The sequence below is a fragment of the Meira miltonrushii genome, assembly GCF_003144205.1.
Source record: "Meira miltonrushii strain MCA 3882 unplaced genomic scaffold FA14scaffold_6, whole genome shotgun sequence".
NCBI lineage: Eukaryota > Fungi > Basidiomycota > Exobasidiomycetes > Exobasidiales > Brachybasidiaceae > Meira > Meira miltonrushii.
The window spans coordinates 165,732-187,826 of record NW_020289948.1 but is presented as its reverse complement, the minus strand read 5'-3'; the positions used below and the strand labels follow the sequence as shown (position 1 = coordinate 187,826).

Here is a 22,095-nt window from a genome sequence, read left to right as displayed (position 1 = left end):
AAACTCTTAAAGTGAAGATGGTCAAAGAATTCAAGACTATGAAGAATAAAAAGTGTGTAATACGGTAGAGAAATAATTGATGGTACAAGCCATTGTAGGAATACATAGATCAGAAGGAGAATACAAGACGAGTCAAAAGAAGACGGGAGGTGATCTTACTGACGTAATAGAAAGATTAGAATCACTCAATGTAGTAAACGAAAAAAAATGTGGACTTGATACAAAATCGTTCAAAGAGCTCGTAGTATCAGATCATGACTGATTTCCAGCAGTCTGTGTTATTCGTACCGTCATTTGAATCTGTTGCCTATATTTCTCAATCCCCTTTTCAATGTGCCACACACTAATGCTCTTTCTGGCCTCCGAGCTTCAATTTTTTACCGGTGCACGTTTATGCGATTCAATAATGACAATATGAGGCGGTGCAGGTTTCTTGTGTTTTATCTTTACGAAAGTTGGTTCTCCGCTAACACGGCCACTTGAATTCACGGTATAACCATTACCTTTTCTAAAGCCTGGTGGCGGATCACTCGAGGCCTTTCGAGTGCCGGACGATGGGCTGATATATTTCTTCAAAGAGCTTAGTATTGAAGTTATACTTATTCTTGGAGAACCTGGTGGTGTTTCTCGCTTGGACAACGAAATACTGTTGTCATCTTGACTATTATTTGTGTAACCCAATACAGTCGATCAAATCACGTAAACAAAGAAGAAAAATGTCGACAAATGTGACCAGCGCATTTTGTTATGGATTTAGAGCAAGATTTAAGTTTATAATGATCTTCCTTTTTTTATTGTTCGGATACATACATGTGAACGAAGGTGCATAAGATATGGAAACACAGCCAATTGGGGCGGAATAATTCACGCAGCCCCTGCTTCTACGATGACGCTGAGGATACGGGCCGGGCAAATATGTGAATGGCTGCAAGACTAATGGTATTCATGACGCCCCCTTCAGCTTCCCAGAACTCTTTTACGTTACATCGAAATGCGTATCACAGCTCAAGCAACGCAGTCAGATGAGCGAGATAAATTAACAAAGTACAGGATAGATCAAGAAGCATAAACGAAGAATGGATTTTGACCATCTGTCAAATCACGGAAAGCCCAAGCATCCCTTTGCTTTTGTACTTCTTCATCACTCCATCCGTTTTGTTGTTGTAATTCACGCACTTGTTGACGTTTACGTGCATTTGCACGACTGACCAACCAACGAATCCAAACGGCAACGATTGCAGCCAAAGCTAGAGATACCAAAGTTGAAGTTTTACCAGGGATATATTGTGGTGCATCTTCATCACGAAAGACGAATGATCCAGCAATATTACCAATACCAAAAGCAAACATATTGGCTGCGTATGCGGCAGTCTTTTTGCTGCTACCACCTATATTGGTAGCATTCCAAGCGTATACAATTGATAGAGAGGCTCCGAAAGTAGCCGTTAGATAAACAGCAAATACAACTGCACCTCGATGGTGCAAAGCGGCACTCTCTTCTCCATATCCAACCAAAATTGCAGCACCCACAATTGTAGGGATTAAAGCAATCATGATTGGGAGCATGCGTTCACTGTATTTATCCGAAAGCCATGCAGAAAGAATAATGGTAACGAATTCGAAAGCACCTTTTGGCATTCCAATCAACAAAGTTTGACGAGTATCGTAACCGAATCCTTTCAAGATCTTTGACGAAAAGCTTGAAAGACCACCATTTGGGATGGAAGTCAGGATGACAAAAGCTAAAACTAGCCAGATCCTCAATTCGAAAACAGCTTCTTTCACTTGAGACCACTTGAAATGACGTTGAGCTGTTCCGGATGCATTTGCTCGTACACGTTCCAGTGCGACTCGTTTTTCGCGATCGTTCAAAAATGTGGCTGCCATTGGATTATTGGGCATAAATAGCGTAACAATCACTCCAACAATAACGGTCAAAACTCCAAAGATGATATAAAGCAATCTCCAAGCACCTGAATTTCCAAATACGCCACCGCCATAAGTTGTTCCGTATGCGATCAAAGGTCCAATGACTTGCGTGAGACCGTTCATAGAGTAGAATGCGCAAATTCGAGTTGCTTGTTCTTCTTTTCGATAAAAAGCAACGATTGTGCTCAGTAAGATTGGTGTGACTGTAGATTCAAACATGCCCAACAAAATTCGTAAAACGAAAAAAGGAGCAAAATGCGGACTGATTGCAGAAAGTGCCAAAGTGATTCCCCAAAGGATGACATTTATACCGAGATATTTCGTAACTCCCCATGGAAATCTTTGAGAAAGCCAAGCAGAAGGAAATACGAAAACCATAAAACCATAATAAAATCCTGCGCTGACTTGATTATAATCTAAACCTTTGATTGGAAGTCCAGTGATTGAAGCATAATTTAATAAAGTTTTATCCATGAATTGTAAAAAATAAATTGCAGCACAAAATGCCGGAATACGTTTATCCAATTTACGTTTTACTGATTGTTCTTCTGCAGGTGTGAATTGCATTGCCACTTCTCCTGCAAGTTCATACGCTTCATCAGCAGATGCTCTTGCAGCTTTTTCCTCAACTCCAACAGCTTCCGCTGGAACGGCTGCATTATGATTGAATTCTTCCACTTGCACGTTTTGTTTGTACTCTTGCTCGCTGCCGGATGAATTTCTTTCTAGATCATCGCCGATATAATCGACTTTTGATGTCTCTTCGCCTTTCATGTTGAAGTTGCGGGAAGGAGGGAGGTGTTTAGTAGGTGAGTTGAAGGGGAGATAAGAAGTGGGTCAAGGCAAGAAGTAATGTATTGAGTGGATTTTATACTTTCCCCCTTGCTCAACCTTATCTGCTGCCCACGTTGATCGATTGTGGTCAGTTGGGTCGAGTTGATTGCCAAGGAATTTAAAGCATGTGAACCCTAAAACAGTCATCCTTTCCCACGGCACCGAAGTGGGAATCCCGCCACTACCGCCGATCTATTCTCCCCCCCCCCACCCCGATTGTATTTAAACATTGATACCTATTCGAAATTGCGGCGGTCAAGGTGATCCCACTCTCCCAGCAGTGAATCGCCGGTTTTATACGGCCGGTACCTTTTAACAAAGCACTTGTGCTTTCATTACTGAGAGATAAAGAGTCTTATCTTGCATGTATTTCTAACCAACATATGCACCTTTTCCCCCACATTTTTCTTCTTTTAGCTTATTATTATAAACGCTAAAATCTTATTTGCATTGATAGGATCATCAACCATTCCTTGCCGGGCCCGTTGGATCTTCACTCTTTCTTACACGCGCTATATAAATTGGACTCAACCAAAACCGTTATACTTTGCACTCAATCATTCAAAAGATAAAAGCCACTGCGAGCTACGTATTCCGAGAATCGACTGCCCCATATAGCTATATGAACCACGAACTTTGTTCGAGTATGCCACACCGTAGCGCTCCGATATATCTTACCAAAAGCAAAGTCACGCCCCCACTGATACGCCCCTCATATACTTCATGGTCGAGAAATATAGTCTCCATAGGAATATAAAATAGCTTTTTTGCAGCGATTCTTTTTCATCCTATGAAGTTTTTCTTTCGTGAATCATAGAGAATGATGCGCTGGTCACATCAATTCGCAGTATGGCTCTTCTTCTTCATGGTATTGTGCATGACAGCAATTATCATTACATCATCAGCTTTGCCGACAGAAAATTTCTTGAAGAGTCATAGTACCCAATTGGTTAAGAGAGGAGGTGGCGGAGGAAACAAACTTGAAACGGCAGATATGGCAAGAGTGATCTTCCCCGATCGTCAAAAGAAGTCCTCACAAAAACGTCCTCCAGGTCCAGAGCGTAGGATAGAAATACCCCTCCAAAGTTTGCCTAGTAGTCCACGGCGAGCTACTTCACGAACACAAAAAGTCGTAGGAGCAGTTAAGAAAGTGTTTGGCTTTGGTCGTAAAAATTAAGCATACGGCCGTATATCGACAATCTCCTATCAAATTCTTTTGTGATCAGAATTTAGTGTTTTTGATGTAAAGAATATAATCTACTTTGGTATCTCATACAATGCTGGTGTGATTACAGGAGTTATTCTCGTGCTCGTTCAATCTGAATAAATATCGTCATAACTTCAGTAAGATCACGTATAGCTAGTCTTCAATCTTGACTATCAGTATACTACACTGCTCAACTGATGAAAGATAGAGGCAGAGTTCCCTTTCCGGATCAATTCTCGCTCATTCTGTTATTGCACCTCAATCACCATCATTAGAACGACATAAAGAAGCAACTGTGAATCTTGAAACTTATTCATCACATATTCTTTTCGAATGAAAGTAAGAGCTATAAGTTTCGGAAGAGGGCCAACCGGGGCAGATTTATGAGCCACCATTGTTTCAATTATGTCACCGCTGGACGCTCCGAGAATTCTTACCTACCGTAGCTCCATGTGGAATGTACGCCCCTGATCAGATCGCCTTCTATTTATTTCAGCCAAGGAAGATAGTCTTCTGACGAATATAACATAGCCTTTTTTCACTTGATCTCTTTTCTTCTTTGTCAACCTTTTCTCTTTATACTTTGTTGAGAACGATGCGCTGGTCACATCAATTCACACTATCTTTACTTCTTTTCGTGCTTTTGTATCTGACAGCAACATCATTAGCACTGCCGACAATCTATTCGTCAAGTGAATATGATACACACTGGATCAAACGAGGAGGGGGCAATGGATCACCCGGCAGGACACCAGGACATGAAGTAGTAAGGTTTCCCGATCGTCAAGCGACTTCACAAACACGTCCAAAAGGTCTAGATCGCAGAGTAGAAATGCCTTTGCATAAACAAAATAGCAGTCCAAAATCTTCTCCATCGCCAGGGCGGACAGGCGGACATACAGTAATTGTGTTTCCTGATCGTCCAGCCACTTCACAATCACGTCCTAAAGGTCCAGATCGTAGAGTAGAAATGCCTTTGCATAAACAAAATAGCAGTCCAAAATCTTCTCCGCCGCCGGGAAATAAGAGCCCTTCGCGAACACAAAGAGCAGTAGGTGCGGTCAAGAAGTTGTTCGGCGGTGGTAGACATTGAGGATGCAGCTTCAATTTGACCATTTGGACCTTGTGCGCAACAAATCTGAACTTTGTATCCTCCCGGTATCTTCCACAATGTTGATATGATCACTGAATTGATTTGTAGTATGCTGTTTCTTATCTCTTACTCGATACAGTTTGATTGACTTCTAGTACCCCCACTTGAAGGTGTAAAAAGATCACGTATAGCTAGCCTTCAGCCTAGACTGTAAATGTTGTCCGCCGGTCAATCGAGCTGAAGGGGAAGAAATTCCTTTCCGTTTAAGTTCCCGCTCATACTGTTCCTGAGACCGTTTTCGTTGAATCTTTACAAGATGTTCTTGTAGTGGTTTAGGAGCCAAGATTGCATCATCATCAGGTTGACAAAAATAAGCGATTGAAAATCGAGAAACAGCTTCATCATCCGTTCTTGGCATCACAACACGATGTTGAACGCTTTGCATCACTCCGGATGTCCAAAATTCCAAAGCGTCTGCAACATTTACAACGATTGCATGTGGCTGAGGTGCAACGTCTAGCCATTTTCCTTCATTCTCTCGCCATACCTGTAGGCCGCTTACTTGATGTTGAAAGAGCAGTGTTATACTGCCATAGTCTGTATGCGCTCCTGCTCTTATCGACGAGCCTTCTTGTCCTACATCGGTAGGTGGATAGTGAATCAGACGCAAACGATCATGAAATGCAGTATGTTTGCTTGAAAAGTACTGTTGATCATCTAGGTCGATCGATTGCGCAAATGCTTCAAGGATCGTTCCGCATATCAGTCTACACGCTTCAAAGAGCTGCTCCAGACTTTTGTGATCTTTTTCGAGCGTTGGTGGTAGGGTCTGACGAGGTTTAGGCGATAGTTGAGCAATATAGAAGCTTTCCTTGAAGTCTCCTTGGCTAATTGTGGTATTGTTGGGATCTAACTTTTCTTCTTGAAATGCGGTATATCCCGTATGTCCTTCCCGATCTCTGCTTACCAACTTTTCTTCTTGGCTTGCATGTAAGAAGAAGTTGTCGCTGCTCTTCCATGCTTCATCTACCAACTTCCAATCGATAGGAGCGTCTGTTAAATAAAAGAAACCATAATCGGTAGCAGCCTCTAGCAAAGCTTCAGAGAAGTTCTTTGATGACAAAGTGTATGAAATTGAAGGAATCATTCGCAAGTTCGTGGTGGAGAAGAGAACAACACCTTATCGCTTCATGCATGCATTCAGGCACACGGACCTTTTTACGATCAAGCTTAGCGTGCGCTTAAGCGTCTACCCATGTACTCTTAATATTGACATGACCAACCAACTCTCTTTCATAAAAAGATGTGATGTCAATGATGTCAGAACAGTATGATGCTAACAGTATGTATTTGAAGCATTGCCATTCAATTCAGCGAGCCGTGCGTTGTCGAATTTAATCGGCAGCCCAATTCGGTGATAAGTGAGAGTGAGTAAACCGGCGGGAAAAGATGACGCGCAGCACTCGGCCAAAAGAGACAAAAGAGAAAAGAAGACACGGCCAAACCAAACAAACAAGCTAAGAGAAAGGATTGGGCCCGTTGTGTAAATATAACAACAATGAACTTGCAGCTAAACACAGCCTCGATCAATTTCTCACGATCGGTGTTAAGTGGGGTGAAAGATGAAATGAATAATGTATTTAAAGGATGCCATCTAAACATCTTCTGTAATCTGAATCACCAGCTCAAATAAACAAATTGACAATGACAGAAATTAATGCACCACCTTCTTACAATGAAGCAATCCTTCAAAGAAAGTTATCTGAACAAAGGCATACCACTATAGTCAACAATGCCCAAATTAACGATGAAATTCAACTTTTACAACCATCGGCAGATGAACTTAACACTGCAAAAGACAAATCACAACATAAAGAAACATATCCTTCAGACCATCCCACCGATCAAAAGGGTAACGGTAAAGTCACTGTAGGAAAAGTACTTTTGATCGGCTTATTAATGCTCGTCAGTCCATGGTGTGCATGCAGGATGATCAGAAAAACAAATGATCCTAATGGACAACAAAACAAACGCCCTCGCTCAAGAGGCTGTTGTGGACAAAGCTGTAACGGTGATCGAATGATTAGACAACAACAACGCGGTGAAAGAAGAATTCAAAGATTAGAACGTAGAATTGAAAGAAAAACGGAAAAGATGGACAGAAAAGAAGCAAGGGATAAACTGTGTGACAGGAAACGTGAAAAAGGTGAAAGAAAAATACAAAAATGGGAAAACAAAATTGAACAAAGGCAAGGCATGATTGGTTCAACATGCGGACCAAGTAATGCTCGCTGTCATCGCGGTACTGCAGCTCACACGAGGGCTATGAAATGCTAATGGATCGGACTGGGCTTTTTGATGTGCTTTATTTGTTGTGTCAAATATATGCTTCACTGTATCTTATTTATTTTAGCTATAATCTTGATAAAAGTCTATGCTATTTGGGTGCTTGAATGATTGGTGTCAATAACAAAGAAGGGCGGCTGATATAATCCCGAGATGATTATATTTATACGCCGAGATCGACCATCACCGTTGTTTACCCTTTCTAGAAGTGTTAGTGGCCTTTCCTGATCGGCTTGTATGCACAGCACTGCAATTCGGTACTTATCAATTTTCGGCGTAAGAATCACCGTAAACACCGAAATGAATACATGTGAGTGTGTGCCTTGTCATTCTTGCTGTGCATGTGGATTCATGACGTGCATCAATTTGAAGGACAGGGCGTTAATACGCTAAACAGACAAGCATGAGGAATGATAAACCGAGAATATGCTGCCAAATAAGCCGAAAATGAATTGAAAGCCGACATGTTCCCGCTGTTTCGGTTTAAAGAATGATCTCTTTAGCGTACTTTTATTTGTCCCCGTTAAAATTTATTGTTTTCGGCTTATTGTTGATTGACTGATATTCTGCAGCAGATATCCGCCGACAAGATTTGAGAATTGTGTTGCATGCTAATAGAAGATACACAATGCATTGACACTTGAGAAGATTGTAAGGGATTGGATAAGATATAAAGAGCCCTCTCAAAATCATCAGTCTCATCCCATTTCCCCATCACTCCTACAATCTCATCACAATGTTGCAAGCACAATACAACCAACACAACAACATCCTCGCCCAACACCATCAATTCCATGAAACAGCAATGGCAACCCAATTCAATGCTCCACCTTCATACGATGAAGCAGCATTAGAAAAAGACTTTTCGCAATTCAAACTTAACGAGAAAAAAAGACAAGAATATTTCAACAAAGCCCAATACACTCCCGTTCAACCAATCGCAGGTTCAAGTAGACTTCAATCAATTCCATCAAATACATCAGCATGGATGAAAATGCCTAATGGATCAAATGCACCACCGATCGTGATCCCACAAACATCTGCAAAGATGCTGCAAAAGAATCTTGCACCATTTTCACGTGCTTATCCAACTCAATTGGCTCAATACGGTATCCGAAAAGAAGAATTCATCAAAATTATCGATGAGCTAAACGAATGTTTCATCTTGAATCCTGCTTTTCAAATCATGCGAATGGCAGGTATGGCAGTTGGATGTGTTCCAAGTCCCACTTTGATCGGAATCGGTGCTGGTCTTCAAGTTGCGGCAGGTTTGGGAGGTGCAGGAATGACATATATGCGTACGAAAGCATTCGTTAAAAAGATGAACAAGAACCTGTTTGATCAACATGGTTTACAAATGCGTATTTTCTCAACTGAAAAAATGATGAAAGCAATTGGTGAACCAGAAGGTGAACGAAGATTGAACCTTGCTCCTTTGCCGGAATTTGACGGTGAATGGGATCCAACATCACCCGAAACGGATCCAAGATTGCGCAGGATGACAGCATTGAAAGGCCGCGTAGGTGAATTAGACTGGAACGTCCCTGAACCAGTGATGTCTAAAAATGTCTTGAAAAAGATGGGAGATTGGCAAGCGCAAAAGCAAGCTAAATCCGTTCAAAAACGACATGAAAAGATGTGTTCAAAAGTGAACAAATATCAAAATGCCACAACCCACAAAGAACGTCAAAAAGGCGCACGTAAAGTTGAAAAATTGGAAAAACGTGAAGGTAAAACAACTCAACGTATTCGTTGGATTTGCATCGTTCCGAAATCGCAATCTGAACTTATCGATGATGAGAGCGAAGATGCAGAAAGCGAATCGGATTACTGTGAAAAGAAGTGATGGGTATTTTGTTACGATGTTGTATTTGTACATATTCATTTGTCAATAAATATTCTGATTCCGAAAACTGTGGGAAGTTTGTGGTTATAGTCCACCTGATTTCGTGAATGCGCTTAAGAACCTTGCATTGAATGCTTTTCCAGAGCTTCTTCAAAATCGATTTTCATCCGTTCCGAATGTTTTTGAAGTGCTACTTCCAAAATAATCCTCGTTCTTTCTGTATGGTTTTGAGATACTTCGTCCAAAATATTTTTCATTTTCTCCGTATACGTCTTAATCGCTGTGTCTATAAAAGCCATCGCAAAGAAGAAAATGATGATCACCCAAGGAACAAAAGTAAGTGCCTCCGTCATGATGGTTTCAATGCGATCATCGTGGTTAAGAAGTAAGGTGTGTTTTGAGAGCTTTCATGAATCTTTTTGCCCTGGCTAGCGTAAAGATTCATGCGGGCGCTGCATACGCTACATGTGATCGCTTTTTCATTGATCACGCCGTCTCAAGCAATCCAACAGCCACTAGCAAAAAAATTTCTCGAAGATCTTTTTCATGTCTTGTTTTCCTTGTATAGATATATCTTCTTGCCAAGAATTTCGTATGGGTATGATGGTATCGTTCGGGCCATAAAGTACAAGACGAAACGCCATTAGCCACTCATTTGATATATACGGTGGGGCTAAATCATATCTACGGCCCTAAAACCATTGTAGGGTATGACAGCATCGCAAAAAGTATTAAAAGGAAATCAAAACATCTTTCCATCGCGAATCTTGTTCAAGAGCACTGGATGCCTTATTTTTACGATGATATTGCCAAACATTTATTTCACATTATTAATTGTTATCTTTTATGTAAGATGTCATACAATACTAGCCGTACCTTCTGATTCGAACCAACTTGTCAAGCGAGGAGGTAAAAGTAATGCAAATCAAGCGACCTATGTCACTCCAGCTAATCAAAGAGCCCAAGATTATGGATTCGTACATGGGGGAACACCGGACGGTAAAGCACCCCGAACACCTAAACCTAACATTTTAACAAAGGCTAAAAACTTTGTCGGTGATACGTTTCATAAAGCAAAAAGTCAATTTTCAAGACCATCAAAAGCGGATTTATGGGAAGTACATAATGAACCAAAGCCACGTGTAGATTTGTCTAAGGGTAAGAAAGCTCCTACCTCACCAAGCGAACGTCAACGTTTTAAAAGTGATGGTTGGGTTATAATTTAGTCTTCTTCTTTAACTTTTGTCCTTTCGTCGTAGATTGTTTTATGAACGCTTTTGACCCATCTTACTCTGGCTGTTTAAAGAGTGTAAGATCATGCAGCTATAATTACTTAGCTTTCTAATGTCCGATACAACTCCCCTCAACTAATTGCTTGCGTCCCTCGAGGTGTGATTTGGATTCTTTTTCAATACAAACGATACTTGCGAAGCGGAGAGGGGCTTCATGGTCATTTATAAACTTATATTTATGTTTGTCGTATCACTATTGCCAGAAGAAAAAATCGACGCACAGAGGATGTAGAATTTCACAAGGGGCGGCTTGGTCACAACTGATAGTTTTCCAATCGGAATCTTTTTGCGACATACTTCATCTACGAACGGTGAATTGATTTTTCTTGGTACCATATCCATTACCAGTGCACTGGTTGCAGCTGAAGCATACAAAAAATGATACGGCCATATACAAAGCTTATATCACTTTTATTTTATTTTCATTTCTGCCAGGATTGCAGACAGCATCAGCTGTGCTAAAGTTTCTACAATTGAGTTTTGTTGGCAGGGTTAAGAGCATCAAGTCTAATCCCTGACAATGTGAAAATGGACGGAATGCTAAGAGTATCTTGGCGAAGGGGCATGCACAGCGCCGATACTTTTTTGCCTTCTTCTTGGAAAGACCTTCTATGGCAGTGCCGGCTTTCATTGGTGACATTTGTCTTACCCCGATCTAAGCGGCGCACGTCTTGCCACGACGCCTTCTGTTACCATACCTGAGATATCTAAGATGTATATAAATTGCCACAAAGGAGTCTGTTTCCTTCAACAAGTATGAATTGCACTTTACGAGAACATTTATGATGCGCTGGTCACATTGTACATTGTTCTTATACCTTTTCATTCTTGTATTTATGGTGATCTTGCCCGCTTTGACCGTACCTACTACCTCAGCACTACCAAAAGATGAGTTGGAAGTTAAAATATCAGGAATAGCAAGACCAACGATACCTCAAAATGAGAAAGCAGTCAACCTTCTCAAGCGAGGAGCTGGATCACCACCACGTAGGATGACTGTAGCAGAACACAATAATCATATACACGAAGGTGGCTACGTTTTCGCTACATCAGATGGCAAGCCTCCGAATGGACAGAATAAACATCCTTATGTTCCCAAATCTAAACCTGCTGCTGCACCTCAACAACAGCATCAAGCGCCCGCACAATTACCTAGAAGGACAGAAAAGCATTTACCAGATTCTCAGAAAAGACCTGTAGAGATGTTGTATGGAGGCAGCACGAAAGGTTCGCCTGCTAGAGTTGTCATGAAGCAACCAGGAGGCGGCGTTGCACCTGCAAAAACGCCTAGAACGGAAAGGGTTATGAACAAGGTTACGGGCGGTCTTAAAAAGATTGGCAATGCATTTAGTGGTCGTAAACATTGACATCTGTTCTATATAGTACATTATCATCATCATTTCTTTCAATCATGACGTATCCGAACTGATAAACATGTTACGCATCCTTCTAATTTTTCGAATTCGGATACTTCTGCTTTAATGAGTTTGTGTCCCATATCCTCTAATATCTTGTATGATTTTGGTGCAGATGCTGAAATGAGTAGTGGAGTATTGCTGTCTGATGGATCTACGTTGAGATGTACGACTGCTACACCTTCTGCTTCTGGCATTGCAATAAATTTTTCAAACACACCATGATCTTCAAGAAAAGGCTGAAATCCGATAACTGTACCATCCGGTAGTGCGGTAACCATGGATTTTAGATGCAAGGCTTTCTTGACCGGAATCGTTTCTACTTTCCATCCTAAAGGTTGAACGAGAGCTGTGAATTGTCGAATACCTTCAACATTTGTACGTGCGCTATTACCTATGTAGATGAGTTGTTTGCATGGTATTTTCAATATATCTCCTCCATCAAGTTTACCTGGCTTGAGTATTTCTGCATGAGCATGTTGTGGTAATGATGATTTGATTGCGGCTTGTATTCCTGCGATTTCTCCTTCTCGAGCACTATTACCGGGAGAAGCAAAGATGAGCAAACCTGGCTTTTCTTTCTTGTCTTCTTGCAGGTTATCAACGCTTATTATTCCATCTTCTACAAATACGCTATCGGGCAAAGAATCATCTTGATCAACCGTACTTATTTCCCAGCCATGCGTTCGAAAGATATCACCGTATGCATGCCATTGTTGTAGTGCTTTTTTGTAGTCTACTGAATCACGTTGGTCTTCTATGTGAGAAACAATTCCTTGTGCAAGTGAAGTTGGAGGAGATCGTAGTAGTAATCGTGGCATGTTGATGTTGTCATGTGTATAATGAAAGAAGGAATGATTGATTGAATAAATGCTATCTTTTGCATTGATTGTTGTTTTAGCTTATCTTTAGGTACACGCGTGACAGCTGCCTAACAATACACACACAGTCAAAGTGCCCAATCTGTAATTTGTCACTTCGGCGTCTTTTTGTTTTTTTAATGATTGCTCTGTTGTTGCATTAGCTTATCCAAAAAGAAGACGTTGAATTAAGCAAATGCGGAATATGCCTTGGCATAACTTGGCATTATGAGAAAAAGTTCCCGTTCCCAACGGTTGAGAGGATAATACTCCACAATAAACATAAAATGATGAATGAATGTATGCAAGATTAAAAGCCACAATTCAAATCACTTCTTCTTCTTCTGCTGTGACTGTGACTGATGGAAAGATTCAAAGTTCGATAAGGTCAGCATAGAAAGGAACGTGTGCAAATATTCAACTTCAAGTCATCGTTTTGAAAACCTTTTCTTTCCATTTCCACCATCATCTTCTCTTCCCTCAATCGACCATGTCATCTTCCCACACACAATCATTAACAGAGGAAGAAATTGATCAATTCATCAAAACTCTTGATCACAACAAGGATGGCAAGATCAGTTTTGCCGAATTGGAACAACAATTAGACCATGCATTTGAAGAGCTTAAACCACACGTAGCACGAAAGACGGAAAAGGACGTCGAAGCGGATATAGATGAAGAAAAAGCTGTACAACGTAGACATGCATTCATTCGAAAGATGTTGGGAGAAGAACATGGAGAATGTATACCGGTCCAACAATTCAAAGACCGAATACAGAATTGGAAAATACCTTCACTTGAACAAGAGAAACAAAACGAAAAGGAAGAAGGAGATCACCTCAAACGGGCGTCATTTCGAAGAAAAATGTATGCTTGGTGGAGAGTTGTCGGACCAGAGTACGTATTCATGGCAGTTGTCGTGGCCTTGCAATTAGGGCTTGGGATATGGCAATGTCTCAAATACGCTCTAGGCAGAGAATATCAAGCTGCTTTTGGTTGGGGTGTAGCTCTGGCAAAGTTCTCAGCAGGTGCTTTGTATCCCACCTTATTCTTCCTCTTATTGAGTATGTCAAGATGGTGGTCAACTGCAATGAGAAGATTTTATTACGTTTCAAGATTTATCAATTGGGATCATGCTCAAGCTTTTCATATCTTGATGTCCGTTGAGACCCTTCTTTTTGCAACTTTGCATGCAATCGGCCATCTTTCAGGCTCGTTCAACTTTGGCAGCATGCCTGATCGACAAGCAGCAGTTGGTCAACTTTTAGGACAAGATGCAATCCCAAAACGATATATTGACTACGTCCGTACGTTACCAGGTTCTTCCGGATTGACTGCTTTGGGGACACTATACTGCATCTCCTTATTGAGTATGCCGATCGTACGTAAATGGTCTTACGAACTCTTTCAATCAGCGCATTTGCTCATGTTCCCGTTTATTGGTCTATTGATGGCACACGGAGCAAGAAGGTTGTTGCAATATCCTGTATTGGGTTTTATACTCGCCATTCCGACATTGTTGATTTTACTTGAACGTGGAACACGACTGATTAGAAGTTTCATCTCAATTCCTGCAACAATCACAATTCTGGATAAGGAAACAGTATGTGTTTCTTGTCAAATACCTGATTCACGTATTTGGCCATACGAAGCCGGTCAATTTGTATTTTTGCAAGTTCCTCAATTATCAAGATTTCAATGGCATCCTTTCACGATTTCTTTGTGTTTAGATCGTGAGATGCAATTGCACATTAAAACAGATGGGGATTGGACAGGTAAATTACGTGATTTAGCAGGAGAAGAGCCTATCAAGATTGGATTGGACGGTCCTTTTGGCGCACCTGCACAACGATTTTATGATTTTGATCAAGCGATCATCGTTGGAGCAGGAATTGGAATAACACCATTCAGTGCAATTTTACACGATTTACAAGAACGAGAAGATCATAGATGGTCACCTGGCAGAACAGCATCGAGAAGAAACAGTCGAAGTTCCCTCAGCCTTTCTCGTATACGATCATCTAATTCTCTTCATTCAACTTCTGCAATGGCCCAAGCGCGAGCTCGATTGGCTGAAAGAAACGGAGTTGAAAATCGTACCGAGGAGAAACGGTCCAACTCACAACGCACTCTGACAGGTTCATCAGAGAAGAGGAAGAAAAACGACAAGCAGGACAAACAACAGCTAAGCAGACATCCATCAATTTTACCCGATCACAATCACATCGATTTGGAATTGTATAGAAGAGTGGATATGCATTGGATCGTTCGAGATAAGAATGCATTGCTTTGGTTTTCGGATTTATTGAATGATATTAGCAATGACGAAAAAGGACATGATCGTGATCATTTGGATATTCGAATTTTTAATCATGTTACACGCAAACATGATGATATTTCACTTCATATCTTTCGATGGTTACTTGAACAAAACAGAACGGAAGAAAATCAACAATCACCTTTGACTGGTTTAATTGCACCAACTCATTTCGGACGGCCGAATTTTAAGGAAATTATGCAAAAACATTATACACAAATGCAAGAATTATTTGCTTCTCAACCCAAACGTAAACGTAAAATCGGAGTATTTTTTTGCGGTTCTCCGATCATTGGCGCTCAATTGGCTGATTTATGTGATGAATGTACTCTGCTTGGCGTTCGAGATGGAAGTTTGATTGAATATCATTTTCAAATTGAAGTTTTTGGTTGAAAAAAGGTTGTACATTATCATATGATGATGATTATTCTAGTTATTGAAATGCATTAAAACAATGGCAGCTACTGCATTAGTAAGCGGAAGAATGTTTTCTCTCTGTTAGAAGTCCAAGCGTTTGCACTGTCAGTTGTGCCTACAGTTTACCTTTCTTTTTCATGCAGTGGGGAAGCCGTTTTTATCGTGAAACACTCCGGCTTCCGCAAATGGACGTGAGTTAGGTACACCGTTCGGCTTGATAAAAAAGCATGTGCTTTAAAAGACAGCACCCACAGCCAAAAAATGCAACAACACGCGGCAGCAAATAAGAGGTGAACAAGGCACTTTACCACTTACAACTATTACGTTTTCCCCATTCTTCGCTTTTTAATCGGGGTGTTCGGTGCATTTGCCTGATTGTAAGAGGTGCATCTTGGCCGCTTAAAGATTGAAGTCCTCTTTTCTTTTTTTCATTCTCTTTTAGTCAAAGATCTAGCAGCACGCAATACCTCCTTATCCCAGGCTAGCTTTGGCGTATGCAATTCACCTTCTAACCGCATCCATTGCTATCCGCAGCTCATACGGATATCACCTTCACTTATCATTGCAATACAATCATCATCGTGATAAAAGAATGAAAGGTGATCAATGAAGCAAATCAAAAGCTGGGGCATATTTGCAGGGAAGTTGTAGCAGTACGCGAGAAAATAAAAAACAAGCAGCAGCATTACCACTCCAAGAAACTCAGCCCAAGCGGGAATCAAAACCTTATCGTACAATACATAAAATTCAACAAATCATGCGACCCCATACAAAGGGAAGCAGAGCATGTCGTTTATGCAGAGAACAAAAAAGACGTTGTAACGGAGAACAACCTTGCGGACTTTGCATTAAAAGAAATAACGAATGCATCTTTGAACCTTGGACAGGAACCAATCAATCTTCTCCTCCTCCTCAAAAAGTACCAGTCCTTCCTCCGCCACATCTTGCAAATCGAACACAATCACAAATGCCGGCTAAAGCAGCTTCCTCTTCTTCCTCGATGGATCACTCAAGAGCTGTCTCGGATTCGGAAGCACTATATACCAGCAATGGGGTTGGAAACGGGCACCCTTCCATCTCAAGCTCAAGCTCCATGTCCAACATTGGTCCAATGCGAACACAAAAGCTGACTTCACAAATCCGTACAAATCCAATCGGAACTGCACCAACACCGCCCGATACACATAACCATGGTCGTCCATCTGCTCATTCTACCGAACCTGCGTCTTCGCCACGACCTCGACAACCTCTACCATCATGGCATTCACGCTCTCCGTTCAATATACCCAGCCATCCAAGCAATCCATACGCAGCAAGAAGTCCACACGGATCATCATTACCGGGAAGTACAACGATGCATGCTTTGCCTCCACCATCTTTGCCTCATTATCATCAATCTCATCATCATTCACATAGTGGTCCAACACCGGGTGGAAGTAGTGCGCATACAGACTCGCCGGACAATCGAGCTGCTAATGTGCAATCGAATTCTGGGGTCTTGTTTGCTGCTTCGATTGCTGCTGATCTCGGAGCAAAGGCTTTAAATGGACGTGATGAAGGGCCTTTTATCGCTTGGAATTTAGGTCTACGGAATGCATGTTCAACATCATCTGCTCAAACACAACCATGGTCGCAAATTATACACAGGAGAGCGATGATGAAACATCTTGAAACGTATGAAAATGTTATGCATCCGATTTACAGATTTGTAAATGTGGATGAAGTTGCACATTTGGTTGATTCAAATCATGGACAAGATCAAAGGCAAGGTACATTATTGGATGCGATCATGTGTGGAATTGCGGCAATTGGAAGTTTATTTTCCGATTCAAAAGATATGACTATTGAGATCGCATTAGAACAAAACGTTCGTGCAATCTTGGACGCACATGCGGAAGATGAACATCATTTACCAGAAGCAGCTTGTGCTTGGCTTTTGAGAACGCTTTACTTGCGTGCATCCAAAGTACCACATGCTTGTTGGCATGCGTCTTGTATCGTGATGCATGCTTGTGAGAGGGCAAGATTGCATATAGAAGAGACAGTTTCGTTAATGAGGAATACAGGTTCGGCACCCGTCCTTGATCCGAGAAGAACGTATCACGTTGCAAAGCTGCTCAATACGTGGATTTCATTTGAATTGGGAAGGACGCATGTGAGTCTAGCCCGTGCTTCAACACTGTTACCCGATATGAGTAATGTCGGATCGGAATCAAGTACGACTATGCTTCATCTTTTTGATCTGTCTCTCAACCTTGAACCAAGTGCGACACCTTCACACGAACGTTTGTTGGACATATTGCAAGAAGTGGTAGATGTTCCTTGTCCTTCTCCTGTTGTGGTTTTGTCGCAAGCGATGGTTGTGTTGAGTATAGTACGAAGGCTTCGGTTTGGGCTTGGGCTGCAATTGAGCACGGATACGACTGCATTGATTCTCACAATCGGTCAAAAAGGCATGGCTTGTACGAATGAGATTCTGAACACGAACGGTGGTCCATGGTGGCATGTTGCGACTTTACCATACCAAGTACTTTGTACGGTGATGGCTTTGAATACAAGAAAGGCGTTGACACTGGTGCCAACGGTGATGGATACCATTCGGAACGCACATTCACGATATCCAACCCAAATGATGGATCGCATCCTGAAAAGAAGTTTAGCATTGGTACATGCGTTGCACAAACACAAATTGGACGATGCAAGATTGTTGAGTAAAGCGCTGGGAAGAAGTTTGAACGAAAGAACATCCATAGCGGAAGGAATGGGAGATAGATCTGCAGCAGTAGGAAATAGTCCATCATCAATCGTTGCAAGAACACCACCGACTGGTGGAGCGGGAGGTGTTGGAAATGGACATATACGTTCGCATACCGATCAAGATTTACCACCGCATATGATTCGACAGAAATTGTTCTCTTCTAATCCATCCGGTGGCGGTAATGGACAAAATGCAAATGCAAGAGCAGGCAGTAATACGCCTGGCGGTGTGATCAATGCAAATGGCAACCCTGTAGAAAAGTCAACCAGCGGCGGCGGTGGCGGTGCAGGAGGAACAGGAGGAGGAGGAAGCGGAATGGTTTGGGAAGGTAAACGTGTTGATCTTGAAGATTGGTTAGTGAATATCGATTGGGATTCGATCATGCAAAATACCGAACCTACATTCTTTGATGCAACAGGAACGGTTTGAAGATGTTTAATGGACGGTATTTGAGATTTTGTTGTTCATTAATCGCTTTTTTTATAATTATTTTTTATTTATTTGTCATTCGTGTATTATATAGCAATACTATTTATAATTGTATCTATGCTTTTTTGTCTGGTCATCAGATGCAATTTTGGGGTTGACTTGGGATAGCAGGATGATTAAAATGAAGAATTGATGAAAACGCGCCGCCAAATGCCGATTTGACAGAAAAAGAAAGAAAAGCGCCGCCTGCGAGCACAGACAATCGTCGATTGCAGTCTCTTTTTTTTTTTGGCGTATCTTTTTCCCCAGTCACTTTTTTTCAGATTTCTTGGGTTTTAAACGTTGCATGAAACGTTCACTAAAGGTCACATGGATTCAAGACTGCCTTCATCGTCATAAGCAACAATAAAAAGATTGATTCCTGGACCACTATCTCACCAGCTATAGGGCTATAATTCATCACCGCCTACACTGCATCAATCCCCTTTGTGACACCTACGACCTTCAAATGAACATCCTCCACAACCTTAACCTCAACAATTCTCGAATGCGTACAGACTAAATCAACACACAAAACTGAGCACCAAGAACGAGATACCCAAAGATGGATGTAGACGATGAGCGGTCGCTTTCACCACTATCACAATTCAGTGATGGTGGAGCAAATGGAAAAGAATCACCAAGTTCAGGACCAATACGTAAAACTGATCCATCCACCTCTACTTCTGCACGTTCAACCGGAGGAGGATCTTCATCTTCAAAAGCTTCAATCGCAGCACCCGTAAAGAGTGCATGTACATTTTGTCGTTCACGTAAATCAAGATGTAACGGTAAACAACCTTGTGCAGCTTGCATAAATCGAGGAAGAACGGATGATTGTGTTTATACAATCTCAAGAAGGGGTGGCAAACCTAAACCAAAAGGTGAAAAGATGGAACCGTTGGAAATGCATTTGGAAAAGTTGTTGGGTTTGTCTGAATTGCCACATCTTGTTCGTATCCCTAATGCTATGCCACAATTGCAATCTTTTCAACAAGATCAAGGCAACGATTTCGATCCTTATCAAGGTATCGATCCAACTCGTATGCTTCAACAACAGCAGAATAATAACGCAGGAATGGGATACGGTACACCTCAATACCAACAGCAGCAGCAGGCAACCATTGGCTCTCCGATGAACTTGTTTCAATCTCCAGCGATCAGTTCGGCCACGCCTTCTGCTAAGTCTCTCGTGAAAGATTATTATACGCACATCTATCGATTCGTTCCAGTTCTACCCGATCCGAAATTCATTGATGCATTGACGAATTGCATTCAACCAGGCTCTCCACTGTTGCTCTCGCTGCAATGCGTCATACCAATCTTGCGAGACCAAACGCTTTTGCCTCAACAACAGCCATTCACCACACCTGAAGCGAAGAAGGATGCTATTCGGGCGGAGGCGTTATTCTATGCTAAGCAAGCATATGATGCAATTGATGAAGTTTTGGAAAGGGTTGAACAAGAGCAGGACAAAGAGGATGCCAGTATTTTGGAAGTCATTCAAGCTTTGTGCATTTTGGTAATTTATGAATACGGAAGTGGAAGGGCGTTGAAGTCGAGGTTGAAGGTGGATGCTGCTCTGACCCTGGCTATGTCAAAGGGACTGCATCGGCTGTCCTCAACATCCTCGCGACCCATCAAAGCATCTGACCAAGGACTGAATGGTCAAGGCTTTGGTGCAGGTCAGCATTACCTCACCCAACTTCCAGACGAAGAAGTGTACGAAGTGAAAAAGCGAACATGGTGGAATTTGTGGATGTTGGCAATGTGGACTGCATACAATACAGGACGCATACCTACAGTACGTGCAGATGATTCAAGGGTTACAAGTGAACTTCCTTTTTCGCCTAATGGTAATGTGAATTTGTGGCCAAACGTTATATCTTCTTTGCAAGGCTTACTTTTGGTTCAAGATAGGGTGCTTTCGCTTGCCCATATTGAACATGGTCGATTGCCGTCCAACGGTATTCAAGATCCATCAGCATTTGGACAGGATGGCACTAGACAGAATGGTAGCGGTGGCAGACATCATGAAATACCTCAAACATTCTCGGGTCAGCCAACACTTTCGAGTAAGGAAGAAATCTTGCGATCGATGGTGGAGCTGGATGAGAATATTCAAAAGAAGATGCTTGAGCTAGAACAAACGACGTATGGAATCGTCGGACCTTCAGAAGGTATTTCAGCACACAATGCCAACGAGGATGAAACACAGAGAATACTGAAGTTCCTTTGGGCCATTCAATTGTACACAACCAGTTTGACATTGCATATCGGACAAGCATTCCATGGTGCTTCGTTATTTGAGCGTAAGTTGTGCTTCTTGAGCAGCATTAGCGAATCGGCAAGTGATCCAGCTGCTTGTCAAGTGCCAATGCCAAACGCTTTTGATGGTGGCAATTCATCTTCCAATCCTGCTATCGATCCAGTTTCGATGGCGCCCATGATGGATGTGTATGCTCGCGGTCCTTTCAAACCTCGTGATAGCTTAAAGAGATGCGTTGATGCAAGTGACAAGCTACTGTCAATCTCACGCAATCTACGTAAAAGTGAAGGTCATATGGCTTCCCCTAATCCTTTCAACGCTTGTAGCTTTGTTTTGATCAGCTTTGTTTGTTTGATGCAGGCTTTGGCGATCTCTACATCTTCAATGCAAGAAGAAGATCCAATGTTAGCTGCAAGTTTGGATGGAGCAAACGAAGATGGAACTTTTGGACAGAATTCAGCTTCACAAGGATCTACATCTACTTCAACTTTGTTGAGAACTGCACAAAGTGCGGCAGCATTAACGCCTGCCGGACAAGCAGGATCAGCGAATGGAATTGGATCTCCACCTTCATTGTTCGGAGCCGGTGTTGGCGGTGGGGATGCAACTACTGCACGACCATCACAACAAGCACAATTACAAAACATTTGGGCACGTGTAAAAGAAGCAAGGGATGCTTTACAAGGTTTATCGAAATATTGGGATATGGTTATACCAATGCGTGAAGAAGTTACAGGTTGTTTACAAGCCAGTCAATTTTTGTTAAGTCAACATCCAAATCCTGAACAAAGTATGCCGACACAACCGTTTTCTATGTAATCTACTATGTACCCTTTTCCTCTGCTCTTTACACCCTTTCTACTTTTTGTATTCTATCTCTCTTGGACGCCATTGTTCATGTCCATGTATATCTCGCAATATATTGAACTTCGATCTTACCTGCCCGCTCTCATGAGAATGTGTCTATATCCAATCACCTGTTATTCAACGAACAAAGTACATTTCATTCATATGTGTTGTTACTTTCGCTACGAATGAAGAGAG

The 22,095-nt window shown here is 41.7% G+C and overlaps 11 protein-coding genes across 11 annotated transcripts; 7 read left to right on the top strand and 4 right to left on the bottom strand.

The window, feature by feature from the left end:
* Nucleotides 1–785: 785 nt before the first annotated feature.
* FA14DRAFT_139343 (MFS general substrate transporter) lies at nt 786–2,969 on the bottom strand. Its single transcript, XM_025497079.1, has one exon. It carries the CDS (start codon nt 2,701–2,703, stop codon nt 1,057–1,059), a length of 1,647 nt encoding a protein of 548 aa, XP_025351903.1. The 5' UTR covers nt 2,704–2,969; the 3' UTR covers nt 786–1,056.
* A 614-nt stretch (nt 2,970–3,583) lies between these two features.
* On the top strand, nt 3,584–5,063 carry FA14DRAFT_182397 (uncharacterized protein; the record flags this gene model as incomplete). The annotated part of the gene is made up of 2 exons (XM_025501204.1): nt 3,584–3,929; nt 4,627–5,063. The coding sequence occupies 2 exons, from the start codon at nt 3,584–3,586 to the stop codon at nt 5,061–5,063; spliced, it is 783 nt and encodes a 260-aa protein (XP_025351902.1).
* A 90-nt stretch (nt 5,064–5,153) lies between these two features.
* On the bottom strand, nt 5,154–6,538 carry FA14DRAFT_91329 (Clavaminate synthase-like protein). The gene has a single exon (XM_025503057.1). The coding sequence runs from the start codon at nt 6,208–6,210 to the stop codon at nt 5,245–5,247; it is 966 nt and encodes a 321-aa protein (XP_025351901.1). The 5' UTR covers nt 6,211–6,538; the 3' UTR covers nt 5,154–5,244.
* FA14DRAFT_91334 (uncharacterized protein) lies at nt 6,374–6,854 on the bottom strand. The gene has a single exon (XM_025503058.1). The coding sequence runs from the start codon at nt 6,723–6,725 to the stop codon at nt 6,429–6,431; it is 297 nt and encodes a 98-aa protein (XP_025351900.1). The 5' UTR covers nt 6,726–6,854; the 3' UTR covers nt 6,374–6,428.
* FA14DRAFT_182395 (uncharacterized protein) lies at nt 6,768–7,400 on the top strand (the record flags this gene model as incomplete). Its single annotated transcript, XM_025501203.1, has 1 exon — nt 6,768–7,400. The coding sequence occupies one exon, from the start codon at nt 6,768–6,770 to the stop codon at nt 7,398–7,400; it is 633 nt and encodes a 210-aa protein (XP_025351899.1).
* Nucleotides 7,401–8,134: 734 nt separating this feature from the next.
* Nucleotides 8,135–9,294, top strand: FA14DRAFT_162573 (uncharacterized protein). The gene has a single exon (XM_025499673.1). The coding sequence runs from the start codon at nt 8,146–8,148 to the stop codon at nt 9,253–9,255; it is 1,110 nt and encodes a 369-aa protein (XP_025351898.1). The 5' UTR covers nt 8,135–8,145; the 3' UTR covers nt 9,256–9,294.
* Nucleotides 9,295–11,383: 2,089 nt separating this feature from the next.
* FA14DRAFT_158411 (uncharacterized protein) lies at nt 11,384–11,914 on the top strand (the record flags this gene model as incomplete). The annotated part of the gene is made up of 1 exon (XM_025497957.1): nt 11,384–11,914. The coding sequence occupies one exon, from the start codon at nt 11,384–11,386 to the stop codon at nt 11,912–11,914; it is 531 nt and encodes a 176-aa protein (XP_025351897.1).
* Nucleotides 11,882–12,812, bottom strand: FA14DRAFT_162571 (dimethylarginine dimethylaminohydrolase). The gene has a single exon (XM_025499672.1). It carries the CDS (start codon nt 12,781–12,783, stop codon nt 11,953–11,955), a length of 831 nt encoding a protein of 276 aa, XP_025351896.1. The 5' UTR covers nt 12,784–12,812; the 3' UTR covers nt 11,882–11,952.
* Nucleotides 12,813–13,185: 373 nt separating this feature from the next.
* Nucleotides 13,186–15,562, top strand: FA14DRAFT_139337 (uncharacterized protein). Its single transcript, XM_025497078.1, has 2 exons — nt 13,186–14,775; nt 14,977–15,562. The coding sequence occupies exons 1-2, from the start codon at nt 13,313–13,315 to the stop codon at nt 15,530–15,532; spliced, it is 2,019 nt and encodes a 672-aa protein (XP_025351895.1). The 5' UTR covers nt 13,186–13,312; the 3' UTR covers nt 15,533–15,562.
* Nucleotides 15,563–16,523: 961 nt separating this feature from the next.
* FA14DRAFT_158408 (uncharacterized protein) lies at nt 16,524–18,743 on the top strand (the record flags this gene model as incomplete). Its single annotated transcript, XM_025497956.1, has 1 exon — nt 16,524–18,743. The coding sequence occupies one exon, from the start codon at nt 16,524–16,526 to the stop codon at nt 18,741–18,743; it is 2,220 nt and encodes a 739-aa protein (XP_025351894.1).
* Nucleotides 18,744–19,065: 322 nt separating this feature from the next.
* Nucleotides 19,066–22,035, top strand: FA14DRAFT_162569 (uncharacterized protein). Its single transcript, XM_025499671.1, has one exon. It carries the CDS (start codon nt 19,348–19,350, stop codon nt 21,868–21,870), a length of 2,523 nt encoding a protein of 840 aa, XP_025351893.1. The 5' UTR covers nt 19,066–19,347; the 3' UTR covers nt 21,871–22,035.
* Nucleotides 22,036–22,095: the final 60 nt, after the last annotated feature.

Bases quoted from the DNA above. Each gene is read 5' to 3' on its own strand.
- FA14DRAFT_139343 (XM_025497079.1), bottom strand. From the start codon at position 2,703: ATGAAAGGCGAAGAGACATCAAAAGTCGATTATATCGGCGATGATCTA.
- FA14DRAFT_91329 (XM_025503057.1), bottom strand. From the start codon at position 6,210: ATGATTCCTTCAATTTCATACACTTTGTCATCAAAGAACTTCTCTGAA.
- FA14DRAFT_91334 (XM_025503058.1), bottom strand. From the start codon at position 6,725: ATGTTTAGATGGCATCCTTTAAATACATTATTCATTTCATCTTTCACC.
- FA14DRAFT_162573 (XM_025499673.1), top strand. From the start codon at position 8,146: ATGTTGCAAGCACAATACAACCAACACAACAACATCCTCGCCCAACAC.
- FA14DRAFT_162571 (XM_025499672.1), bottom strand. From the start codon at position 12,783: ATGCCACGATTACTACTACGATCTCCTCCAACTTCACTTGCACAAGGA.
- FA14DRAFT_139337 (XM_025497078.1), top strand. From the start codon at position 13,313: ATGTCATCTTCCCACACACAATCATTAACAGAGGAAGAAATTGATCAA. The intron at 14,776-14,976 runs GTCACCTGGCAG...ATCAGAGAAGAG, and splicing joins GAACGAGAAGATCATAGATG to GAAGAAAAACGACAAGCAGG.
- FA14DRAFT_162569 (XM_025499671.1), top strand. From the start codon at position 19,348: ATGGATGTAGACGATGAGCGGTCGCTTTCACCACTATCACAATTCAGT.